General features: G+C 43.6%; 1 protein-coding gene across 5 annotated transcripts in view; it reads right to left on the reverse strand.

The window, feature by feature from the left end:
- Positions 1 to 10,996: 10,996 nt before the first annotated feature.
- gli2.L (GLI family zinc finger 2 L homeolog) overlaps positions 10,997 to 27,519 on the reverse strand; it is a 113,385-nt gene continuing 96,862 nt past the window's right edge. For 4 of the 5 annotated variants that reach the window (XM_018234138.2, XM_018234136.2, XM_018234140.2 and 1 more), the window contains 10 exons: positions 26,974 to 27,165; positions 22,133 to 22,334; positions 21,689 to 21,890; positions 21,039 to 21,152; positions 20,820 to 20,951; positions 20,162 to 20,311; positions 18,989 to 19,153; positions 17,901 to 18,167; positions 15,864 to 16,203; positions 10,997 to 15,557 (listed from right to left, as the gene is read on the reverse strand). In XM_018234138.2, coding sequence (XP_018089627.1) covers positions 13,318 to 15,557; positions 15,864 to 16,203; positions 17,901 to 18,167; positions 18,989 to 19,153; positions 20,162 to 20,311; positions 20,820 to 20,951; positions 21,039 to 21,152; positions 21,689 to 21,890; positions 22,133 to 22,334; positions 26,974 to 27,165 — 4,004 coding nt within the window. In that variant the 3' untranslated portion in view covers positions 10,997 to 13,317. 5 annotated transcript variants of the gene reach the window in all.

Below are 27,519 nucleotides of genomic sequence, written 5' to 3' on the forward strand. Positions count from 1 at the left end.
AGCTCATATGTAAAACCCTGCTTCATGTAAATAAACCATTTTCATAATAATATACTTTTTTAGTAGTATGTGCCATTTTAAAAAATAAGGACAGCCCCCTGGGATCATATGATTCACAGTGCACACAAAAAAAGCAAACAAACTATACATGTTAGGTCACATGAGCCAATTAACAGACAGAGTTGTGTCTTTTGCTTCAACACTTATTCCTGTTACAGTTAGAGTTGTAGTATTTCTGGTCAGGTGATCTCTGAGGCAGCACACAGACCATCACAAAATGGTGGCTCAAGGCAAGAAATGTAAAAGGACAATATTTACTTAAATATATATATCTGTATGGCAAGATTATTTAATATGCCACTTAATTTGATATAAACTGTTACTCAAGTATTCATTTTGGGGGTATAGTTTTCCTTTAATTTAGGGTCACGTTTCATGTCACACCATGTGACCTGACTGAATCCAGATCCCTGGTCCATTCACAACCCACCTTAATTCATTTTATTATCTCTAAGATTGATCTCTATCTGTAACATCCTAATTTATTGCCCATGATACCTTTCACTGATGTTACAGTATATATGCTGTGCCTTTCCAGCTTTCATTTGTATTTTGCCTGACGAAGGGGCTCTGAAAGCTTGAAATGTATTTTTATTGTTAGCCAATATAGGTATCACTTTTTGTATTTGTTTGTTTTTTATTTGTTATGTCTAATGGTGAAAGAAAGAAACTGTCTGTACAAAGCAGCTGAGAACATTGCAGCATTGTGGTTGGGCGAGCAAGCTGTGTGTAACAAGGTAAGTAACACTACTATGCACAGTTGCACACTGACAGGTGCTTTATTACAAAGAACAGGAATAAATCATATTTATTCCCAGAAGGTTCTGAGCCAAAATAAAGATAAAAGTAATTTCCTAGGGATACGACAATTTGGCTTCTTTGTGCTCAGTGCCCCAGAGTGGGGTCCTCTTCATTGTTCCTGTGCTAGAAGGCTCTCTCTGCTCTGTCAGTGCCCAGGACCCCAGTAACATTTGGCAAAATGACTGCCGGGACTGGAATCTCCTCCAGTAGAACCTTCAGCCTCTCATTTACACTTCAGTCATCACTTTCTCCCCAGATTTGTTTTATCTTCTAATTAGTTCTCTGGGCAAAGTGAAACCTCATTATTTTATTGTATTTATAATTTGAAGTTGCAATGCCTGGGACACAGGTGGTTCTATGAAAGGGAGAAAGATGGGGACGGGGTATATCTGTGCCTATATATTGTACAGTTACATTATGTGCATGTTTGATATGGGGGTTACACAGTGGTTAGGGCTAGGGGATGGGGCTGTATCTGTGTCTATTGATATTAGAAGCAGTACATTGAATTAATGGAAAATTCCACACAGGTTACTGGGTGTTGCTGCATTCTGTACGATAAGTGGCCCCAGTATATTCTGTTATATGAAGATTTAGCCGTCGCCATGAGATTCCCGGAGTAAGTGATAAATTCTCTGCTCTCTGTCATGGCAAAAGCGTCAGCGAGGAGGTCAGGGTTCAAGTAAATGAAAGAAAATGCTCTCACTTTGCGGGGACTTTGCCATTAATCAGGCCCCTTATTGCATAAATCATGGCAGATGGCAGACGCAGGCAGAGGCTCATGGGAGAAGGCGCAGTGATGGTTTCCCGAGAGTTTAGTTGGCAGCTCTGGCGGATTGTGATGGAATTCTATGGAAGCCAGGCTGTGCCACCTGGTAGCACATTAACTCTTTCCCTGCCTAATAGCCATAGTGATATCTGATAGAAAAGAGTTGGCAGTGAAGCAGCAGATAGGCTGGTACAGAGTGAGGAAAATGTCAGTCGCCTTTCTTAGACAATGAAGAAATAAAGGGTTTTAATGTAGCCCAAAACCTAATAACTACACTGTATATCAAATAAATTATAACCAAATACAAGTAAGTACCAAAATAATGAGATTCAGTAACGGAGGCCCCCTGTTTAACATTCAGGACAGGAAAGTCTTTCTTTTGCAGGGGATTTTTATTGTCACACTTCTGGATGATTCCAGGCTGCTCCATTGTAAATGTTCCTGGACGTTATCTCTAATGGAATGTTGTTTTGGCAAAATGACCACATATCCCTGGGAAATCCAGAGGAAAGTCATGGGAATGTGGGATAAAGTCATGGGATTGCGCTCATATGATGCTATTTCAGTGTAAGTCTGGTGAGGCTGGTTCTAGGGCAGGGCAGGAAGAGCATAAAGAGGTTCTGGGCACATTGGGGGTGGGGGTGGCTAGGTATGAGTGGGTATGTCCATGGCCTAAATTATCCACTTTGCGTTATTCAAATGCTTGAAGTTCTGATATCTTATAACAATTACTAGATGGTTTAACTCCCACCTAAAGGTTGTCAGAAGATGTTGGGAGTTGTAGCACAGAAACAACTGGAGGCTTGCAGATTGGATAGTCTTTGTTTATGTACTTTTCTTCCTCTCATGGTTTTGGGCCCTTAGCAACTGTTCCTGTACAACTGTACAATGAAATAATGAGTTTTCACTTTACCTCTCTCCTCTTCTGGCAAATGCCAGAGGGGCTGCTGTGAGTTGCCATAGACAGTCACTATTTATTGGGTTGGTGGGGGCAGGTGCATTTCAACCTGTTATGTCGCCTGAGATGGCGTTCAAAATTCCGCCCCTCTCTGCCCTTTGCGCTTACCTTGAGATCGCTGATGGGGGTCCAGGGGGGTGCCACATCGCTGTCGTGGAGAGCAAAATTGTCTTCTCTGCGATACAAAAGCAGAATTTCCAGTTTAATTACCTGAAATTCATCTTTTAAAATTACCAGGAGCAGCTTTTTGCCACCCCTGGCAACTTCTGGGGAGAAACCGCCTGAGGCAAGGTGCTCACTTTGTCTCATGGCAAAAACACCCCTGGATGGGGGCTGTTTGGGCCTCTTTGTACATGAAATGCCAGAGCTTATTTTGAATCCCAGTCCAGTCCTGGTTCCTCTTGATACATAAGCATTTCGGATAATTGCCCTGCGGAATCCCTTTATTGCCCGTCCATCTTTATAAATCCCCCTATCCAGGTATTGGGGGGTGAAGCGCACGAGAACGTTGAAGGTTTAAATGTTCCATAATGACATTTTACTGCATGTTGTGAAACCTGTCCGCCTTCCTTCTGATCTGCATTTCTAATACACTGCTGCCTTCCCATATGTGCAGCCAATTCCATTATTTATTCCTATATTTACAGGTTTAATGGGAGATGGTTATGTGCTTCCCTGGAACACGATCACTTTGTTAGTGCAGTTTGATAACGGGGAGGAATCTTGTTTTTTTAGTGGAGTCAGGTGACTTGTTAACGAGAACATTAAATACATGTGTCTCAAATCCCTGTCTATATGTTCAGATTGGCCTGAAAACTCCTTGGCCTGTCTATAAAGAGGGTTTATGTGATGGCAAATTCTCAGCTGCTGCAGGACCTCTCAAATACATTTCCATAAACCATAACCAGAGTTCTATAAGCCGTAACTGCTATTAGGGGAATATTTATGAAGGGGAGTAATATAGTTTATGGAAAAAAATGGTCAAAATGAGATTAATACAGAAAATAACTTTTTTGTTGTTGGTAAAACATATAGCCAATCAGAGCAAGAGAATGGTCAGTCTTAGAACACGTAGCCAATGGTCAGCATGTTTAGAGTGTGTAGGGTGTCCACAGTTGCGACAATTTTTATTCCAAAACATTCAGAGGATAAGGAATATGATTCCTGACATTATGAGAGTGGGGTGTGTGTGTGTGTGTGTGTGTGGGGGGCATTAATTGTTTCCTTTCCAAAACTGTCAATATGGAGGAAAAAATATCTATATTTCTAAATATGCATTGGAAAACCTCCTCGCTCAATCAAATTCTATCAATTAAAATATAATTTTTTTTTCTTCCCATTCTTAGCTTTGGTTTCCTCCAAATGGGCTCTTAGGGGCGGTTTTACCTGCGCTCCCCTCCATTGCGCTTTCTTCCGTTCAGCCACAGGGGAGGGTAGGAGTAGACGCACTCAATTATTGTCAAGGGGGCTGTACTCACACAGACGCATGTAAGCGCCAAACGCAGGTGGGACGCAGCATGTTGCATTTCACCTGAGTTCGGTGCATACATGCGTCTGTGTGAGTACAGCCCCCTTGACAATAATTGAGTGTGTCTACCCCTACGCTCCCCTGCGGCTGAACAAAAAAAAAGCATCAGAAATTTAAGATAATGTAAAATAGTGTAAAATTCAGTCAAAATCTCATTTATTGTGGCCAGATCTGGAATGGGAGTAAAAATAGGCCCTGGCATTTTAAATGCACAGAGGCCCAAACAGCCCCTACCAGACCAATAAATAGTCCAATAAATAGTGACTGTCTATGGCATCTTACAGCAGCCCCTCTGCCATTTGCCAGAAGCCACAGATTGCCAGTCCAGGCCTGATTGGCTGTACCTACAGAACTAACTTTGGCAGCACCTATCTAGCACAACCTACCTCTATCTCCATAGGGGAAATAAGAGCAGACAATAACCCTCTCAACACTTTGCCCTTGTCACTGTCTCTATATATTAGGCATCTATCTAGTGCTACCAATCCCTAGTTCTGTAGGGTAAATGAGATCAAAGCAGACAGTAACCCTTCCAACACTTTCTCCTTGTGTCTTTCCCTATATATTAGGTATCCAATGCTACCATTCCCTATTTCTGTAGCGGAAAAACGAAATTTAACTTACTGTAATTTCCTTTTCCTTCAAGTTCATACAGATACATACCTTAACTCCCCCCCCCACTGAGTAGGATGAACAAGGACCAATCAAAAGTATAAGTGGTGCCTCCTCCCCCAATGCCCTGTGTTATAAAAAGTACACACACTACTGAACAGCAAACTTTATTAGGGTGGGAAAAAAATAGTGCTGCTGTATGGACTTGAAGGAAAAAGAAATTACGGAAAGTTACATTTTGTTTTTCCTTCACCTATGGGACATAGCAAGTAAAGGGTCGGATAACAGCATCAATTCTTCTGAAAAACAGTTTGGAGCACCGCTCTTCCAAAGGCTGCTTCCTGCAAAGCACCAACATCCAGCCTATAGTGGTTAGAGGAAGTGAGTAGGGTTGACCAAGTTGCCGCTTTACAAATCTTATCCGGAGGAACAAGAAGACATCGCTGTTGCTCTTGTCGAATGAGCTTTAAAAAAAATTGGGGGTGACAATTTTGCAGCTATATAACACGTCTGAATAGTACCCTTGGGGCTGACGTGATCCCAAAGGGTAACACACAGAACTGCAAATGATGAAGTTGATCTTGAAGATACATCGCTATCCTTAAAAACTTCTTGTGGGCTGGAAACATCAGTATGTGGAGATATGCATCCTTGAGGTCTGTTGTAGCAAGGTAATCTTCGGGCTCTAAAATCTGAAGAACCGATCTTATGGTTTCCATCCTAAAATGTTTCTTTCGAATAAATCAATTGACAAATCTGAGGTCTACTATTGTTTGAAATGACAGTGGAATAAGTGCCTAATTCCTCCTCCAAGGATGGAACTTTTTCTATCACTTTCTTGCTGCAAAAAACTTGAATTGCTTCCCCCAAGGCTTTTTTTTTTGTTTGTGGAAAGAAGCACTTTTGGGGGTAGGAAGGAATCTTGCAGGAGGAAAGTCGTGAAACTCAACCTTGTATCCCTCCTTGATTAACTGTAACACCCATTGATCTGACACTAGGTCTCGCCAGTGTTCTAGAAATAAAAGCCAGCCTTCCTCCCACTTGGAAACTTCTGGCGTCAGAGATCCCACTTACGGCCTGCAGTTAAAGATCTGTTTCTCCCTCTGTTGGCTCTAGACCCACTCTGGAATCTGGACTGATTCTTCTCCCTTTCCTTTTCACCATAACTTGGTTGTCTAGGTCTTGCTGGGGACCTCTTTTGCCGACGAAAAAAGGAGCCCCTCCATCTAGACTTCTGCCTATCTTGGGGCAGAGTCTTACCTTTATCGTCAGACTTAGAGCCAAAAAGGTGACCAGGCTCAAAAGTCATATTACACAATTTAAGTGACTCAATAGACGAGTCGCACAAAAATTCAGATGCCACCTTAATCACATTCAGTGACTTGAGAAGCAAATCTCTTGACACAATAGTCTCAATATCCTCCAGTTGGGTCAGCCAGTTCATCATAGCTTTGGATACAGCAGAAGCGGCAACCAATGGCTTGCATTGAGCCAAGTCCAAAGAGTATTTACGCCTCAAGGAGCATTCAGCCTTCCGATCCATAGGGTCTCTGAGGGTCGACCCATCCTCTAGGATGGTAGTTCTTTTAGATATATGAGCAACTGCTACATCTACCACCAGAGGAGTTTCCCAACCCTTCTTCATCGATAGGAAACAGGGATTTAAATCTTTTATTCAATACCAGTGCCCTATCAGGGGTCTTCCATTCCAACTGAATTAAGTATTTTATTACCGGAAAAGACTTAACCTTTTTCAGGGGATCTTGATTCTTATCTGAATCAGTCACTTTCCCCTCCTGAGCCTCAATGGCACCCTTGAAAGCCTTGATCAGTTTGGAGACATTATCTGCCTGAAAAAGGGATGTGTCTATTATCTCCTCATCCAAGGAGGAAGGCACTTCACAAAAAAGTCCCCCTCTTCAACAGAAGAGGGTGTACCAGGAGTGACTGCTTTAGGCACTTCCCTAAGCAGGGATTCTTAAATGTTTTCTGCAGCATATCCTTAAACCATCCCATGGCTTACTCAGACTGACCAGCAGGCAGATCATCTTTAGCAAGACAACTCTCACAGTGTCCCCTAGGATAGGCATCTGGCAGGGGGGCCTGGCACTCTCTGCAGGCAAGATGTTTTGATTTAGATGTTATTTTTCCTTTAGATTGCTCCATTTGGCTGGACATCTATAACAAAATAATAACAGTGACACTTCTCCCCAACATCAAGAGAGATAGATAGAGAGAGAGAGAGCGGATGGAAACAAAATAGCAAAGTCTGTAAGGCTACTGACAGTATCTTAGTATGCTTTGCAGGTGGCTGCGGCATCTGGGAGAACAATGCTTCTCGTCTACCTCCGTTCTAAAGGGCCCTGTGGCCTAAAAAGAAATGATTTTTAAACTTGCCCGTTCCTGTGACGTCACCATGCGAACCCGGAAGCGCTACTGCGCATGCGTGCTCCAGCAGACCAGGACCTGCAGCCACTGCCCGCAGGAAAGGCTCCGTTCCTTCCCAGGGGAAAACTACCACTAGGGTTGCCACCTGATAGCTAAACCCGAACACAGGAGGTGGGGCAGATAACATTGGTGATGGAGCACTGATGTAGGAAAAGGCATGATGACATCAGACAGTGGCGTAACTACCGGGGGAGCAGGGGGTGCAATTGGGCCAGGGCCTGCACCCCTGCACGGCCCGCCCCCACCTAGTTCCGTCTCTGACATCAGAGGTGGGCACAATGATGGTGGTGGAGTTATAACACCAGGGCAAGGTATTGCATCACTTAGATGCAACTGGCAGAACTACCGGGGGAGCAGGGGGTGCTATTGGACCAGGACCCACACCTCCTCAGGGCCCCCCGGCAGCTCGCGCACCATTGAAGCCGCAGTAATAATCGCGTACGGAGGGAGGTGGGGGGGGGGCCTGGCTGCACGTCCTGCACCCGGGCCTGCCCCCCGCTAGTTACGTTACTGATTTCTACCCAGTATTCTCAATGTTTTAAAGTGTTGATGCCCAGTTCAAAACCACACAGGTGGCAACGCTATCTCTAGCTATATTCTGTTTGATGATTAAACCCAATCCTTTAATTACAGGTATGAGATCTATTATACAGAATACAGAAATCAGTTATTCAGAAAGCTCTGAAATACAGCAATGCTCATTTTTGATTTATTTGCTTTTTTTGTATCTGTAATAATAAGAAATGAACTGCACTTGATAGTAACTAAGCCATGTTGAGGTGAGTATCTTAGTATTTAAAAGCTTTTCATGTATTGGCCAGATTATTGTTCGGGTTTCATATGGCTGAAAACCGAACAGAAAGTTCAGACCTGAACAGGCCTTACAAAAACCGAACTGTTCGGGTCAAAACCGAAACTAACTACCATTCCGGTAGCTCCCCTATTGGCCTTCAGAGTACTCTGACTCCGGAATCAGAATCTTCGTTCCCTTGCTTCCTACCTGCAGCTAGGTAGGATGAAAAAAACACACGGGGCATTGGAGGGGAGGCACCACTTATACTTTTGATTGGTCCTTGTTCCTTGGGGGGAGGGGGGTTAACCCCGTGGGTGCTGATGTATAGGTTGTTAAGGAAACGAGAGCAGTTTAGGCAGTAATCCTTCAGTCGGGTGTCAGCCTGAGGTCTGTTAATCATATTTTGTAAAGTGTTCAATAGTCAACATAAAAATCCTATTAGGTACCTATTTATATATACACATATATATCTTATATTTTAGGTACCTATTTAGTGCTACCAAGCCCTGTTGCTGTAGGGGAAGTGTAGGGGAAATGAGAGCAGAGCAGTATTACCACTCTGTTTGTCTCTGCAACAACTGTCCTGTTGGTGGCGCTATGTCTGCACAGGGAGATGCTCCTATACAGTGTATCATTCAGAGATTAGCAATGTAATTGCCAGCCTGGCCTCGCCACTGATCAGACCCTAATACCACCGACTGCTAATTTTATCAACTTATCGAGTTGATCTGTCCCCTTTATTACAGTTATTGTCAGCGCCGGTGTTTTATTCCATGATGGAAAATAAACACCATTTATCATCATTGTAACGATTAGCAGCTGACAGCCAGGGTGCTGCTTTGCATAAATGTGTATTAATGGCGGGGGGACGTGGCGCAGGAACCGGCAGCTTCTCGGGGAAGATTAAACTGTGTCACCATCACTTTAAGGAGAGTCTTATCACCGGTGATAATCAAAGCCTGAAACAAAGTCATTTATTGTGGGTACTTGGTGTCTGATGATTAAAGCAAAGGGGGAGCATGTTTAGTAGAAAGGGGAAGGCTTAGGGTCCTACAGTAGGGAGACTGTTGAACAGCTGGAGGGCCTCTCTGCAGTCTAGTGAAAAGCTAAAAAGGTTTGTTTTGATTCAAATGACTTTTGGGTTATGTAATAAAAGGCACTAAGTTGCCCAGGTGCAGTAACCCATAGAAACCAGCAGGCAGCATTTACTGGTCACCTGTTTAAAAGCAAATATCTTATTGGTTACTATGGGTTACTGCTCCTGGGCAAACTTAGTGCCTTTTATTACATATGGGGAAGTCTGTTCAGCCCTCTTAAAACTCTCTAGAAGTTTATGAACTAAAAGGCAAAGAGCCCCCAGGGGAACTACCAGGACAACCGCTCTTGGTAGGGTATCCCATAACCAGATTGCCCTTACAGTAGAGAATCCTTCCTATGTTAATAGTGTAATTAAAGACACTAAGTTTGCCCAGGAGCAGTAATCTATAGCAACAAATAAGATGTTCACTTTTAAACAGGTGACCAGTAAATTCTTTCTGCCGATTGGTTGATATGGGTTACTGCTCCTGAGCAAACGTTGTACCTTTTATCCCATAACCCCTTAAAGGAAAACTATACCCCCAAAATGAATACTTAAGCAACCGATAGTTTATGTCAAATTAAGTGGCATATGAAAGAGCCTTACCAAAATGGAATATATATTATCTTTTATCTCTTGTCTTGAACCAAAATTTCATGATGGTTTGTGTGCTGCCTCAGAGATCACCTGACCAGAAATAACACAACTCTAACAGGAAGAAGTGAGGAAGCAAAAGACTGAACTCTGTCTGTTAATTGGCTCATGTGACCTAACATGTATGGTTTGTTTGGTGTGTTTGTGTGCACTGTGAATCATATGATCTCAGGGGGTGGCCCTTATTTTCTAAAATGGCAATTTTCTATTTATGATTACCCAATGGCAAATACTACTAAAAAAGTATATTATTATAAAAATGATTTATTTACATGAAGCAGGGTTTTACATATGAGCTGTTTTATGTAATATCTTCTCATAGAGACCTTCATTGTTTGGGGGGTATAGTTTTTCTTCAAGTCTTTATTCAATCTCACGTACGGTGTTATTTCTATAAACAATCCATTTTCCTTTTAGCCCAGAACAAGGACAATGATGAGGAAATGGTTAAAGCACATATAAACCAATGAAGTTCTGAAGGTGTTGGTCCAAAGCAGTTATATCCCAGATAATAAAGCCCGGATTTTGTTCTCATTAGCGCTAATAACAGCTGATTGTATTACTCGTGCTTAATCGCTGGGAAGTGGCGCTGGAACGGGAAACAGATTGCCGATGTTGAGAAACAGATGTTATTTGTGATGTTTCTAACACACCATGAATATTCATGGCAATAATGCCAGACTGATTATTTGCTTTACCTGAGCAACCTGCCTCTCTCCATGGGCAGGAATGGAGTCACAATGGGGTTCATTTATGAAGGGGACACAGCGCTAGTGTATGGCCGCAAATGTAAAGTAACAGTTAATCCTCAAAATTCAGCACATGGCTGTGAAAATCTGTACCCAGTATCTGTTGCCCAGAAGCTCAGTCACTGGTTACTAAATGCTGCTCTACCCATTGGCACTGGGCACAGGGTATCAGAATATTCCCTGGTAGAGAAATTACAGACACACTGCAGATACCTACAGACCAGCTGGGTCAACACTTCACCCCACACAACCCTTTGTGCCCTTGTGCTCCCTCATCAGCGGTTCCATGACCTGTTCCACCCTAAACCCTTCCTCCCTTACCTTCTCCCATTTACCTGTGTTCTTCTGCTTTTTGCTCAGAGACCTGCGCTTCCCTTACCTCCTTCCCCCGGAACTTCCCTGATTTCCTTCCTCTGCACCTGCTTCCCTGATTTCCTTCCCCTGCACAACAAGAACTCTCAGCCCCCCACTGACAGCCATAGTGCAATAACACCCAGAGGGGTTGCTGGTTGGCTCATAACATCCCATAAGAAACACAAAGAGAAAAACTGAAAAAATTATGATTTATTATACAAAATGGTGTCTCTGTACAGTTCCGACTCACAACTCAATACTTACAATGTAAAAAATGCTACAAATGCTCTTGAGATAGAAATGCCAGAGTGTTTGCCCCCAGTCCTGGCACCTTTATACACACTATGTACAGGAATGCAAGGGGAACACCAGTCACTGTATTGTACCATAGAGACCAGGGAAGAGGTACATTCCTCTAGGTTCTGCATATCTGTGTTTGGAAGCAAAGACAAGTAACCCCGATGTGCAGCACTCACTTGCAATGCATTGTGGGCCTTATTGATTTTGATGACATTATAGGTCTAGGACAACAACTTGTGTAGGTGGAAGCCCTATGGGGATGTAGGTGAGATCCACATCCCTGTACATTCCCTGAGCCAAACAAGTTGGAATAGGGACATTTTTTTCATGGCCTTTGGTGGCATGGTGACCTGTCACCAGCTTGTGCCAACTTTGCTTCATGCGGCACAGGTACTGTAAGATGGGATATGTTCCACTGTCTGTAATTTGGGATGTGCCAAGCACATATTCATGCCAAATAACCTTGTGGGTACACTGTATGTCTGCAATCAAAACAAATCAACAGACCACTGAAACGCCTCTGTATACTGAAGTACCCCACATCTCAAAGCCTAACAAGGCCGCAGCTGGGGAAAAGAGGGGTTTGTTTACACAAATGCTTCTTTGTGGATGACTGATCTGTTTTGAAATTCACCACAAGCCCTATCCATTAAATTCATTTTCTTTGTGGAGATCAGAACATATGATAGAAGCAACTCAAAAGGCACCAAGCACCTTTAGTGGGAACATAGTAACCAACACTTCATTCTACTCACGAGTAACCTTTGGTGCTGGAATGATATCCAAATCTCTACTCTATACCAATATAACCTTCAGTGGAAGATAATAGCCACCTCTCCACTCTACACCCCAATAAGCTTGGAATGATGCTAATCAGCCTTCCACTCATCCCCCAGTGACCTTAAAGGAACAGTTACACCAAAAAAAGTATTTTAAAGTAAAGAAAATATAATGTACTGTCGTGCTGAACTGGTAAAAGTGGTGGGATCCTTCAGAAACTCTACAATAGTTTATATAAAGAAGCTGCTGTGTAGGCATGGGGGCAGCCATTCAACATGAAAAAGGAGAAAAGGCACAGGATACACAATGATAACAGATAAGCTCTGTAGTATACAATGGGATTCTTCAGAACGTATCTTATCTACAGTGTATCCTGTGCTTGAATGGATGCCCCATGGCAGTTTGTACATATATACTATAGTTGTGTTTCTGAAGCAAACACACCAGTTTTACCAGTGCAAGGCAACAGTACATTAAATTGTCATACTTTTAAAACACTTTCATTTTTTGGTGTTACTGTTCCTTTGGGGAATATCTGCTTTACTGAGATCATACCAACTTCTTTGTTCTATACCAGTTCTCTATCTTAGCCATTAATGGCCTTAAGGGGGTAAATGGTAACCCAACTCTCTGCTCTACTATGAGGATACCAAAATGTTTACTCTAAACCCCAATAATCTTCAGTGGAACCATCAACTCTGCACCCCAACTAACTTTTGAAGTTTGATAACCAGCTCTCTATTCTACCCACCAATGACAGAAGGAAGATAGGAAGCAACTCTCTGCTCTGAAACTGAACTCTTAACTCTACACCCCAATAAGCTTGAGCAGAAGACTGATCATCAGCTCTCTTCTTACCAGTAACCTTAAGGGGGGCGATGATAACAATAAGATGGTAACAAGCTCTCTATCTCTACACAGCAATAACCATAATTGGAAATATTGTGACCAACTCCTTGCTCTACTAACAGTCTACTGAACATATATTTGCACATGCACTATATGAAACAATATGCTCAGGATAGAATCTAGACTGCAACCCCAATATAGTAAAGATGGAGATCTTGGGACTAATACTGTAATGTCCTGTCTATTTTCAGCAACTGAAAACATTGACAATTAAAATGAATGTATGTTGTGCTTAAATTTGAGGGGGTCTAAAACACTTTGTTTTTATGTTTTTTTTTATATATATATATATATTTATATGTGGTCTGGGCAAATAATAAAGGCATTGAGGCATGGGGGAAGGGTGTGGACTCTTTATCTCACTCCGGGATCAGAAATAGTGTATTTACAATGTGGGCAGTTGGCAGTTCAATGCAATGTGAGGGTCCCAGGACCCTAACGTCTTTGTGTCAATGTGAGACAAAACAAGTAATACTGAGATTCACAGAACCCCTTTCTATATGTTCATTCACATGTGCTTTCTGTTAGGACATCAGATTGAGAAACTTGCTTTCCTCCGCCAATGTTGTGAGCATGGAGCTCATGTCTCCTATTGCCATGTTGTTTATCCCAGCAGGGATGGAAGGGAGTGTCAGGGAATTCCTGGGAGTTGTAAGGCGGGAGGATGTTTGGGAGAAGCTCTGCAGGAGGCCAGGGCTCAAGGTTCCTGACATAAGGCTCGAGTGATCCCCATCATCCATCATGGCGTCAAAATCTATAACAGGGGGGTGCTCAAGACCTTGGGAGTCTACAGTGCTTGTGACCTGATTTGCCCCAGGAGACGGCATGGTGGGTAGTTGCCGTACTGTGCAGTCTATGCCAGAACCGAAGTTTCCATTTGGCTCGTACATGTGAATTTGTCCAGAATAATAAAGCAAATTATTGTCTTTAGGAGTTGGATCAGTGTTTTCACTGGTTCGTTTTGGTGTTGCCTCTGCTGTTTGTTGGCCTGGGCTCAGTTCACTCACAGGGTGCGGACTCCTCATGTAAGGAGGGTGATGTACCGGGTGTATATTCCTGGGTCTGTTAGGGGGGTGTGGGGCAGCTGGGGGTCTTGGCTGAATCATTCCATGGTTGAACGCTTGCCCAGACATTCCAAGAGTGTTCTGTTGTGGCTCCAATCCATTTTTCTGAGGCTGGACTGTGTAGGCGTTGGGTGGGTGGAGCCCGTCTTGGTTAACGGAGAAGTTATTTGCAAAACCCTGCGTGGGTGCTCCGTGCACAGCAAGGCGCTGATGATTCAGTGTGTTGCTTGGAGCAGCATGTGTGTGAACCCCAGGCCTCTCTACCATGTTATTACAGGATGGAGAAATCTGGCTCTGGCCTTCTTGCATTGCTCTTGAACTCAGCATTGACTGGCTCTGGCTGTACCTCTGTTGGGGGATGAAGTCAGAACTGACATTTTGGCACTGGCTCATCTGCTGTTGTCTTTGTTGCAAATAATTAAACCGCTGTCCATTAACACTGATATTCCTCTGTACAGACTCTTGCCCCTGACCCATAATATTGTGAGCCCTCAGCATAGGTGCTTGGTTGAAGCTCTGATACTGGGCAAAGTTCTGTTTTTGCTGAACAACTGCTAAGTTGCCTGCTGCAAACTGCTGCTTGGGTAAGTCACTGACATCAACGGTACCCGAACTGACTTCGTTCCACTGAACGGGCATGTTGTTATCCTGCATGTTAGCAGTCTGGCCAAGGCATTCAGCCAAAGCAGGAAAGTTCCTGCTCAAGTAAGCCCCAGGGGCCCTGGGTTGTTCTGGTGTATTGTTATGGAAAGATTTTGTGTTGCTTTGTAGATTCCGGGCTGGACTGCTGTACTCCGTCTGTAGGTTTTGCTCTGGGGCTTCTCTGTTCTGAGATCTGATGTACTGAACAACATCATCTGGGAGCATGAGGTCATCATCTCCACCAGGGACATCTGCATCACAAGATATGGCCTCCATAGCAACATTTTCACTAATGCTGGGTGGTCGGGGAGAATAGACGTGCCTGTGAAGGCCTCCATCAGAGCAGGTGTAGTGCTGCAGGCCTCCATTTCTCCTTTCCGATAGGGATGGAGGGTGCAATGTATTCATACTATTCATGCTATGAAAGCGCTGAAACCTTGGGAGTGCTTGTCCATCAATACCTGCAGTTCTTCTGACTGGGTCACTAGCCCGCCTTGAATTATTCCCCGGAATTTCATGGGGATACATGGGGGTTAGTCCTGCATTTCCACCACCATCACTACAACGTCTTGGAACAGGAAGTTGCCGGAAGGGAGGCAAAGGAAAGTCTGCTCCATCCATCAGGGACAGCTTGTTTCTCAAACCTATCCTATCCATGTTGGGAAGAGGAGTGGGTGGTGGACCACCAGTTGCTGCAGCATACTTGGCCTTTAATCTGTAATGCTGAGCAGGAGTGAGGTTGAGAAGATTAGGAAGTCCACTGTGCTGGCTGGCCTCACTAGAGCGCCTAGAGGCATCGGTGGAAATGGGATCGTAAGAATCTGCAGAGCTGGAATTATTCAAGCGGCCTCCAAACTGTGAGGTTTCACTTGAGCGGCGACTGGAGAAGTAAGGAGAGATGCCGGAGGACCTGCGGCTGGTGTATGCTGAGCTGAGGGTGCTGCTGGTGCTGTCACGGCGCTCATTCAATTGGTTCATCATGGTCACATCATTCATGGACAGTTCTATTGCTCTGGGGTTGATTAGCACACTGCTGGGGACACCTATTACATCGAAACCTGGGAATGGAAGGAAACAACAGTGTTGCATTAGATTTGTCCAAAACTTTGTCCACACTGCAATAGATGGCCCATGATGATTTTTAAAGGTAAATGGGCATCAGTAGGGTACGGCTATTTATTTAGTCTCAAATTGAAAAAATGTGATTCAGAGAGTGCTATGGGGCACATAGAACTCACTGTCTGCCTATGGCCTATGGTACAGGATGCTTTGTGCAAATCTGTGCTGCACTCTGTATCGTGTGCTGCATTATCAGCCTGGCAAAAGGAGCACAGCATGGAGTGCCAATCCTAACCCCAATTTACCATTTGCACTGATGGTCGGGAGCCGGGTGTTCCTGGCAGGTGGCATTGGGTTCATAAATGAGCAGGAATCTTTCATTGTCTTTAATTTCTCTTTCTTCAGCTGTTCCAGTCTCTGCACTGTGGATACGCTGTGTTTCCGGAGTTGCAGGCCGACCACTGCGCTGCCAGATGATACTGTGGAGTCTACCACCGGGCTGGTCTCCTCCAAGCCAAACAGGTCTCCCAAGCTCCCCTCGCCATGCAGGCTCACATCTACTCCACTGTCAATGTTGTTGGTGTTGCCATATGGGGAAGGCTCACTGCTGCATGACGACTGCCCACCGGGGCTGGACTGATGCATCTGAGACACAGACAATAGTTAGTAAACAACGATTGGACATGCTTGCAGCAACCACATCACCATGGCCCAAATAAACCTTTGCATTGGTTAAATATTGAATGGCAAAGAAAAGCAACACTCTGTGTGAAATGATTCTTTTGCAAAGTTCTGCTCAGTTTTACATTAGCTTTACAATGTGAGGTCTGAAGCAACCTTATGCAGACAGTAAAGAGTACAAAAGCAAATTATTCCCACAGAAAGTATAACAACTTTAAAATACTTTAGTACAAAGTCCATTGCTTTCCCATCCCTACTGCCCCTTGCTCATTATCTCTGCTCACTGGTTCTCTCACCTTGGTATGGCCTGTCCTTAGGGGAGTGCAAGACAAACAGGGAGAATAATAGGAAGGTTAGTTACACAAAGTGCCCCAAGCAATTAGTTATACACAAAGACATGCACAAATACTGTACTCCGGATAGCACAAATTTTTGGGGCAGATACTGACACATTCACCATGGAACACCAGGAAACACTAACTCACCAGCAGGCAGAAAATAATGCACCAAAAGGAAGACGTACAGAGAAAGAAAGCAACACAGACACATATGAATCAAATGTGAGCACACATTAAAGGGTGGTTCAACTTTAAGTTAACTTAAAGTGATACTGACGCTAAAAAATATGATATATGAATGTACATTAAAAGTTACCTCTAGGTCATGTTGATCGTTTTTTTGCTGAGAGGTTTGTTTTTATAAATAATTTTTAGTTGAAGTTCCTATACCTGAGTGCTTTACCAAACTGACTGTCTCATCTCAACCTGTCAGTTTCTAATGCTAATGGACTTCTGCTGCACAAATATGGCAGCCCCCTCATACAGGAACATGGGGAGTCAGACGGGTAATGTAAAAGCATAGAGCAAATATTTTATGGCAAAGACACAAAAGCAATGTCCCATTCATATACAGACAAGTGCAAAAATGCAAATAGTGAGAATAGTAGATTTTGGTACAGCAAATGAAGGGTAATAAACACAAGTACTCACACAAGTAACACTGGCTGTCACCCATAGATATAAGGTAACAATAACTAACTCCATAAGTATAAAATAACACTGGTTAACACCTATAGGATAATGCTGACTAACATCTACATATATCACTGGCTAGCATCTATAGCTATAGGATAATGTTAGCTAACATCTAAAGGGCCCACGATTGGATCTGCCCGATATCGCCCACCTCAATGTGGACGAATAAGGGAGAGATCCAGTCCTGTTGCAACATTGCCAAACGAGCGGATCTCTCCGTGTATGAGCAGCTTAACACCTACTGGTATAAGATAGGATAATGGCAGCTAGCAAGATATAGCCAGAAAACCAAGGACTGCTAATTCTAAAGAGGGTTAAAAGGATACACGGGGCTGAGCTTGGTGGTGGTTAATAGGAGTTCTGTTAATATTAACAGGGGAAGGAGCTGCAGGCTGCAGTGCTATATTTTGTCATTAGAGTTGCCATGTACCTCCCCATAAAAACCCAACTCCGCTCACTTTACAGCATCACAAAACTCTCCCATAAATACGCAGCTCATTCCAGTTTAACAGCTTGACTATGTGACAGTTTTATAAGCAGCTGCCTCACATCTCAGGCAGAATTGATACAGAAAGGTAACAGTTACCTGATGTACCAACCAAAACTGTTAGCAGAGGGCCCACTCACCATGTTATCTTCTGTTTTGATGGTTCTGGTCTGCAAGCAGTGCTCCTGGTCTCTAGAGACACTGTCGGAGTGCTCCCTACCGCTGAGTTTGGCACTAGCTTCATTGTCCCCGTTCTCCTTGGGTAGTGAAGGTTTTTGGATGATGTCATTGCGGTGTTTCTTGGTCACATGGGCCTCAGGTCCATGTACAGTTTTAACGTGTTTCCTGAGAGAGCTGGGGTCCGTGTAACGTTTTGTGCAGCCTGGGACCTTACATATGTACGGTTTCTGCCAATGGGCCAATAAAAAGACAGCGAGAGTGAGATCAACGGGGAATCAATATAGCAGCTCCAACCAATATGCCCTCATGCCAATATATAGAAAAGGAATGTTATGAGTGCATGTCAGGCCTAGAGCACATTGATTCATTTATAGAGTCCTTGGGAAGGGGCAACGAGCCCTGGTTTTGCAATTAGCCCTGTAGGTTTTACACTTAGGAGCACCACACTATGAATGTAGTGCTACCTGTGCATTCAGCCAGCACTATGTGCAGAGCACTGGCTAAACAGACCATTACCCATGGTGCAATAGCTCTGTGCATGATGGTATAATGTTGCTGTAGCACTTACTTTTTGGGTAATGGTAAATAAGGTTGTTGCACCACTAGACGTGTCATTTAGAATTGAAGGTGAAACACCTTAAAACGCTAGCGTGCACCTACAGCGGCTAAGAATCACCAAAACGTGCCAAGGCTATTGCTTTAAGGTGTCTCACATTTAACTCAGTGGAGAGTGACATAGGGTGGTTTCCGGTGCATTGATTCAGTGTTAAAAAATGTGTGGGGCACCCTAAGCCTGATATGCAACTGTTTAGTGGATCAGTCCCTGGCAAAGGACTGTGCCACTAACATCTGCTCCTGCACTTTAGACATAACAAACGGGTGGTTTGGCTCTGCTACAAAACAAATTGTAACGCAAGGATCTCAATTCCGTCTGGGATTTATTTAACGGCAGCGCCGGGTGTGAGGTGGCTGCTGTCAGCAGAATGGGGGTTAAATATCGTAATACTTCATGGGGAAAGGACAGAGGCGCATTGTGCCAGGCTCTCACCTCATTGGAATGGGTTCTGTTCTGATGTTTGGCTCGATCAGACGCATTGGAAAACGCCTTATTGCATCCCTCGTGGTCACAGACATATGGCTTCTCCCCGGTGTGTGAACGCAAGTGCGTCTTCAGGTTCTCCAGCCTGGAATAGGCCTTGAAACAACCTTCAAACTGAAAACAAAAAGATGTGGGGTATGAATAATACTTTATATCCAAGGGAAAGTTAACTTTTATAGCTCCTTTTTTGCCTTGTTTCAGCTTTCACATGGGGTCACTGCTAAAGCTAAAATGTAATGCCTACTTTTCATTGCTTATCGTTCTATTCAGACCTAGTCATTGTCCAGTGTCTCATTCACACTACTGCTTGGTTGCTAGGGTAAAGAGAACACTAGCAACCAGCTTGCTGCTGAAATTCCAACCAGAACAGCTATTGAACAAAAAGCTAAATCATATGATAACCACAAAGACTACAAAATAGACCAGTTTGCAAACTGTCTCTGAATATCATTGCCTTCACAATACTATAAGTTAATTTTAAGGTGAACGCCTTTAAAGGAAATTGATTCCTTAAAAATAGACTGTCACGGTCATAATAATCCATTCAAACAGTGGGTTGGCCAGTGCTGTATTGTACTGGACCTATGTGTGCCCCCAGATGGCAGAAATGACATTATTTGTACATGACATCACTTTATGGTTATGTGTGAAGTCACTTCTGCAGCGTGGCAGTTTTTTTTATTTTTATTAAATAAGTATTATATTATATAGGCACCCAAGGGCCGCCCCCTATGCTGCCACACTAGATACAGGCCCTCTAGGAGAGATTGGCTAAGGAGCCCCAGCCTGAATGAAGGACAGTTACAGAATAATTCTGCATAATTTAGTTATATATGATATACATTGCAGGTTTCAAATGAGTTGTAAATGACCAACTAACATCAGCTCCCTCACCCAAAACCTGGAACAACCAATTGCAGAGAGTTGGTGTGAGAGCTCAGTAATAAAATATACCACAATTGCCAGACAAAAAGAACGATTAAACAACAGTACAGTATTTCTTGTAGTGACAGCTCCCCTTTAAAATAAATTTTGAGAATGAAGCAGGCAAAGGATGTTTTTGCTATTGGGTAGGAACTGCCAGTTGCTGAGGTCGGCAGGTTTAAACCAGGAGTAGCTTACGGTGCATTTATGTGGTTTCTCCCCCGTGTGCCTTCTCATGTGAACCACCAGCATGTACTGCGCCTTGAATGGTTTCTGCTCCCGGGAGCAGTCCTGCCAGCGACACACAAACTCCTTCTTCTCCCCATGGATATGGTCATTATTGATGTGCTGGGGGAGAAAAGGCACATTATTTCACTTTGTAGTTACAAAAACATACATTGACATTATCTGCCCTGAAAACAAAATCTGGCTTATTGACTGTAGTAAAGGAACAAGTATATAGCCCTACCCTCTCGCTGATGAGGGTATTACAGAAATTGTGAGCTTCTAGGGTACCCACATGTAAACTGCACAATCTTGTGCAATTATTAATGCTTATAACAGAGCTGAGCATGCGTCTCTATACCAGCCAACCCGCTGAATATTTAAAGGGAAACAGATTTTAGCAGAACTACAGCCCAGCTAATTGTTTAGTGTATGTGGATCATAATAGTGACAGGATTGCCCTATGAGACTACAACTAAGGTTCTGGCCAGGAAAATAAACAATGGCTCACATGCGACAAGGCAGAATCTGTATAGAAGCTGGGGAAAACCCTGCAACATGTTCATGCACATCATTTATACTAGACCTAAAGGCAACACTTTACAGGGAATGTTTTATGCAAAACCCTCACATGTACAAGCTGATCCTGGGTATCAAACTCCTTGCTGCAGCCGTCCCAGTGGCAGTTGGTCTCGTATATAATGTCAGGCTCCTGCTTGCACTCATCCTTATCCAAATCCTCTTTCAGATCAGTCAGGTGGTCCTACATTATAGTAAGAGTACAGTAAGTGGTTCAGAAGTGAAAGGCTGGAGAGACAGTAGAAACATGGCAGTGGATAGTGGCACCTACCGGAGGGCTGGGGGAATCGCACTGAATCGCCTCTTCTTCAGTCTTCACTTTGCTGCGTTTGTGTATCACCTGATTGACTGTACTGCTCACCGCAGACTCACTGCTCACCTTGTTCTGCTCAATTGCAAACAATAAAGGACAATTTCCATTATGAATTTATTGTACCCCATCACCAGGCCTATATTCGTGGATCAGATGGTAGCCTTGAGTTTATTTAGGGAAACAGGTGTAATTTTCTGTATATAGAGTAATTTCATACCAGGGTTGGAGTGGAGCAGAGCTCACAGGTTTATAATTCAAAACTATGGATACACTGAATCCAGGTTTGGGTCTTGGATTTGGCCTTTTTCACCAGGATTTGGCATACAAGTGCTTGGCAGAACAGACCCGAATACTTAAAATCACGTGACATTTCGTCACACAAACAATGAAATTGCATTTTTTCCCCACATGTGCAGTTCCTTTTACCTCTTTCTTGTGGATTCAGTTTGGGATTCAGCCAAATCCTTCATGAAAGGTTTAAGATTTGGCTGAACCCCAAAACAGTGGATTTGGTGCATCCTTTCTAAAGCCCAATAAAATTACATCAAACTCATTACAAAGTTACTGCATTAACTTCCTAATTATGACCAAAGGGGAAAGTTTCTCACCAGGACGGAGTCAGGGGCGGAGCTGTTGTTGCTGGGAGGAGCTGGATTGGCTGATGTGAGTGCTCCCTGCTGGCGGGATGCAAACGTCGGCGATGGGTGGAGCAAAGGGGTGTGTCCAAATGAGGAACTCAGGCTACGCTGCTGGCTCAGGAGCTGCTGATAGGCTACAGGGTTTATGGGATGGGGGAAGCTAAACGCCGGGCTGGAAAATACAGAAATGTATTTAATACAAGGAGTCTGATTTATCCCATGTGCTGGGCTCAGTCTGAATATCTGTTGCCTATATGCAGCTGTTTTATAATCCAATTTGCATATTCCACACTGTTATTAAAATCCCAGTATTCCCTGGTACACTGTTAGCAAAATAATCTAGCCACCTGCCCTGATCTGCATCAGGGAACACTTCCCATCCCAGTATTTCAACTATACAATGGCACCTGTTACCTTATTGCTCCTGCAGAAAGGTGCCCGTAGGACCCGCTGGCGGCTGAGCTGCTCCGAGAGTTGTTGATGTAAGCAACCAGCGAGTTGGGGGAGGTGCGGATCATGGTCTGCAGGTCAATGCTGGCATCGGACAGAGGAGAGATGGAAAGGGCCCGTTTCCGGCTTAATCTCGGTGTAACTCGGGGGCTGGAGAATCTTGATACTGCGTTTTGGGATACAGAAAGGAGACGGGAATTAATTCATGACGGTAAACAAACACAAACAACATATTTCATTAAACTCTCCTCCAGATTTGTTAATCAGCTGGCTTCTGTTACATGGTTTAAAGAGTCACAACTTTCAGTAGATATAAACACTGATGTTGCTAAAATATTTATACAGTCAGGAAGACAGATCCCCTTTAAATGCCCAATAAAGGATTGGAGATTAAATTCCCAGCATGCAAGATTACAGCAAACTGAGTTCATTTATTTTCTACCCCCCACCTTATTCTCCATTCATCCAAAGGCCGTGAGCAGGATAAACTCTCCTAATAGTAATAGACGCCCCCCCAGTCTAAACGTCATTGTTACCCTTAAATGGAACTGCAGGGAGAATTCATAGGATGAGGGGGTTAATCTGGAATAAACACGTTGCTGTGGGATTTGGGATCCAGAGGATAAACATTTTTTTAGGGGGGGGGTGTTATATGTATTCAATATTGGAAAGGAAAAGCAAAACTTGCTGGCTAATCACAAAGTCGGTGCGGGGACAGAAATGCGCACTAATTACCGACGTTCGTGTCTCTGTGGGCACGTGCAATAAACACGGCGGATCCCATGCTATAATTATGCAAGGGCCAATGAATAATGACACGAGATTTGGAGGCAAAGTATTTAGATTTGTTTCCCTTGAATTTGCATTTCTCCCAATCTCCTGTGCCATTAGCTGGGAGAAAGCAGGCCAGGCCTGGCAACCAGATTTATCTCTGTTACCCCCGCCCCTGGGGAGCGCTGTTTATTAATGTGCCACTTGCCTTGATAAATTATTAAACACAAAGAAAACCTTGTACTCATTTTTCTCTCCTCTTGCGCCGCTGATTTATGTCCACATTTGGCTTGGAGCCAACAGCCCCATTACACTGCAGTAGGAAGTACAGCGCCGGCTCCAATAATCCGCTATCAGATGGTACAGGACCCCCTTCATCCAGTTCTTAAGAGCTGTATATAACTAACCAGCCTCCCGAGCACAGATAAATAGCTGGCGCTCCTTCTATTCATACACAGGCTCACTTGGCTACTGTGATTGTGTCACAGTGACACGAAACGCGTTAGGCTCGCGATGATTGTTTGAATAAAGATTTTTTTCTACTTTTTAACTAATTGGCTTCTGGTCTGATCTATACGTGGCTTCCTAGAGTGCCCTAAACCCTTTTTGCTTTTGTATACGGACTGTCCACTCCCCTGAGCCGAGGGCCTGGGGCAGGGGCAAGTGGGCCTCTATTCTACTTCGGTGAGTTATTTCTACCATGATTGGATGTTTTATGTTTAAAAATATATATGTTTGGATTACTATTACGGTACTTAATACTAGTGATGCACCAAAACCAGGATTGGGTTCAGGATTCGGCCTTTTCAGCAGGATTCGGTTGATTCCTTCTGCCAGGCCAAACTGAATCCTAATCTGCATATGCAAATTAGGGGTGGAAAGGGAAGTCGCGTGACTTTTTGTCACAAAACAAGGAAGTAAAAAATGTTTTCCCCTTCTCACCCGTAATTTGCGTTTGCATTAGGATACGGATTCTGTTCGTTATTTGGACGAATCTTTCGCGAAGGATTCGGCCGAAATCCAAAATAATGGATTCAGTGCATCCCTACTTAATACCTATATATGTGGGGACTTCTCTGGCGTGGCTACTATTACTTATGCATAAGGCTACCTCTATATGTACATAAATAAATACTTATTTGATTTTACACACCTGGTTTGGAAGACTGCTCTACATCTATATGTGCCTACTATTACTTAATAGTCATATGCACAGGGGGGCCCTGGCTTTGTTACTATTACTTAATATTCTGGCTTCTTATGCACCATGGGGAAGCTCACTGCTTGTTACTGACACTTTGCGACTGAATTTGAAGGCAAATTCACACCACAGAATTTCCAGGTAAAGGGAACTAATGTTATTTTGCAGATGTTTATTTGAGCAGCGGGTGATGAATATCAGGAGGAGAGAGCATCGCCTTGTTCCATAGGAGGAGGCACAACGGAGGTGTCAGAATGTGCCCAGATTTGGCACCGGATCCAGGAATAAGCCAAGTCTGTGTCTGTGCTCGGTGCCAGAACAAACGTCGGTGCCAGTCTGCACAGCACAAGGACAGAGCAGTCAGCCGAAGAGCGGAGCTTGCAGCTGACTGAGATTTATCAATTGCGCACTGTGTGTCTGTGTGCTCTCAGGCTGGGGGCCAAAGCTTGCTATGGAGAAGCCACACACCATTCATGTACCTTCATTTCTCTATAGGTAACCTGACCGACTTGTGGCTCGAAGAACAGGCTTGTCCCTTATCCCCCCAGACAAATCACTTTATCGAGGAGCAGTTACCAACCGATGACATTACAAGGCGCAATGCAGCACAGCAACCATGGCGCAAAAATGATCTGTTTAAATGCATTGACCTGGTAACACACAGTATAACAAGACCAACTGTATTCTTGGGCTAATTTTCCCTTTCTTCTCAAGAAGGTCGGAATGCCAACATGCCTATCTGAATAAACTATAAAGTGCACTAAGCTTTTAAGCGAGAATTCTGATTTTTACATGGTGTCATCTCAGGCACAGAAGGCATTAACTGAAATTAACCATCAGGCTACACTTAACTCCCCCTTGACTCTAGAGGCAGAATTTGGTTTGGCTGCCATAGAGCACCTAGGTGGATTTGCTTGGGTTAGACAGAAAAAGCAAAACAAATGTGGAACAAACATAGTGTGTTGCCTTGGTTTGCTTTAATATAGGGGAGCCTGGAATATTACGCAGGCAATTTCAGGAGTTACAAGTTCTGAATACAATATATTTAGACTAGGGTGGGAAAACTGAATAAACACCCCTTTACAGGGTGTACAATAATAAGGGTTATAAACAGTTTAATAAGGTTTTGGGGGATGCTGGGAGTTGATGTTGAAAAGCAGGGCATTCCCAAGTTAGAGACACCTTAATACTGAACACATCGGACACAGTGCGCAGTTCTCCATGCCGAGTACACCTGGGGGATGCCTTGTCGAAGAGATGCCCTGATGACTATGTGGCCACTAGAGGACACTGTTTCATAGATTTTTTCTTCAACAGCCAAGCCTTCTTATTCCTCCCATGCACCTAGCTCAGCAAGTCTCAGGTTCTCCAGGCAGCAGAGCTGTGAGTAATTGAGCCATACAGATAAAGGGCAATTCATCCTGTTGCTTGTGAAATTCTTGCTCAAAACCCTATGGGACTCGCAATTTTCTTCAAATAATTACCCCTAGATCCTTTCTTTTCTTTTTCTCTTTGTTTAGAAACTTCATTGCTGAGATTGATTAAAGGCTAGAGATGACGAGGGCCTGATCGGCATGGGAATAATGGAAACGGCTTCTACAGAGACACTAGGGCCTCTGTCCTGGGCACGGGGTAACTCTACACCCAGGCCAACATAAGGAAGCAATTAATGACATTTTGTAACAATACAAAACATTGTGTGAGTGGAAGGGGCACAGGGGCGTGTGCGTTTCTCTCTGGATGTGATTGCAGTGCTCCCATATATTAGGCTGAAAGCTCTGTTCCTGCAGAAAATCCCTTGAACAAATCTTCTGAGAACAAGCAAAACAGGGGTCTATCAGCTGATATCATCTCAGCTGGGGAGTCTTAACAGAGAGTGCAAGAATGTTGCCATAATTGGTTTAAAAGGAGGAGCAGCAAACGGAGAGTTAGAATGGGATGGGACAGATTATGTTAACATATAAAAAATCTATATGGAGAGTTAAATGGGGTAACAAGAGGAGTTATGGAGGGTTATATAGGGTAATAGGAGGACTTTTAGGAAGGGTCATATTGAGAAATAGAGGGAGTTATAGGGTGGGTTACATTAAGCAGTTATATGCAACAATAGTAAAAGTAATAAGAAAGGATATATTGAGCAATAAGAGGAAGGGATATATTAAGCAATTGCATGAATTATATGAAGTGTTACATGAATTAGTAAGAAGTGTGATATGGAACAATAGGAGGAGTTATAGGAAGGTATACATTGAGCAATAGGAGGAGTTATATGGAAGGTTATATGGAGCAGTATGAGGGACTATATGGGACAATAGAAGTAGTTATAGGAAGAGATACATTGAGCAATAACAGTAATATGTAGGAATAATATGGAGGATCATATGGAGCAGTAGGAGGAGTTATGGGGACATGAGACACAAAGCTAATAACAATATTGCAGCTATAGTTTGCCTTTTACCAAACTACGCATGTTGCAACTCAGGTGAAGGTCAGTACTGCATTAAGATGGTGACTATATAGACAAACAAGATGACCCAGACATGATAAATTGTCCTAGAAGGACAAAGGGAGGAAATTTCCAGGAATAGCAGCCAGTGATGATTGTACATTGTGGATGTATGAGAATGTATACTACCTAGGTTGACTGCCTGTGCAGAGAAAACATTTAGGCAATATGGATTATTTGTGTGTTCTAGCTAGTTCCCAGTAGGCACAGGGGTTAATGAGGCAACGCAGACATGGCAGTCAAAGGGGACAGATACGGGGGCTACATAAACACCTAGATCCCCAAGGCCCAACAGTTCATGTAATTCTTCATTGAATTTGGACTTACCATCCATGGGGGTGAGGTAATCGTGAAGGTGCGACGTATTTCCAGCTGCTGCGCTCTGCACCAGGAGCTCCCCGTATGGACTTGCATGACTTGCCAGGAAGGCCATTTGGTGGCAGTATTCTGTAGGGGTGGTACCAGGGGGCGGAGGTGCTAAACCATAGATACCCCTTTCTTTTAAGTGCTCATGGGCCACTGTAAGAAGAAAAATAATTCAGACCAACTTCATTCATCTTGTCCTATAGTGAAATCATATCATACACAGGGGCCCCCAGGTGCTCAACAAAAGATAATACAAGTTAGTGAATGGTGCAAGAAGAACATTTATACAGAAATAATATTATTGTGGCCTCCACAGGCTGCTTGTAGGGGAGGGCACAATGTACAGATATCTGGTAAACAGTTGTTCTGTAATTTAATTACTGTCATTAAATTCCCCATTAATGTCAGCACCAATTTCAGTAACACTGGAGCAGGAGAAAGGCAAGTTCCAGTCTTCCCCCACTTCACAGATCCAATTAGAGAAGCTGCAAACCCTCAGCCCAACAA

This window comes from Xenopus laevis, chromosome 9_10L (genome assembly GCF_017654675.1).
Source record: "Xenopus laevis strain J_2021 chromosome 9_10L, Xenopus_laevis_v10.1, whole genome shotgun sequence".
NCBI lineage: Eukaryota > Metazoa > Chordata > Amphibia > Anura > Pipidae > Xenopus > Xenopus laevis.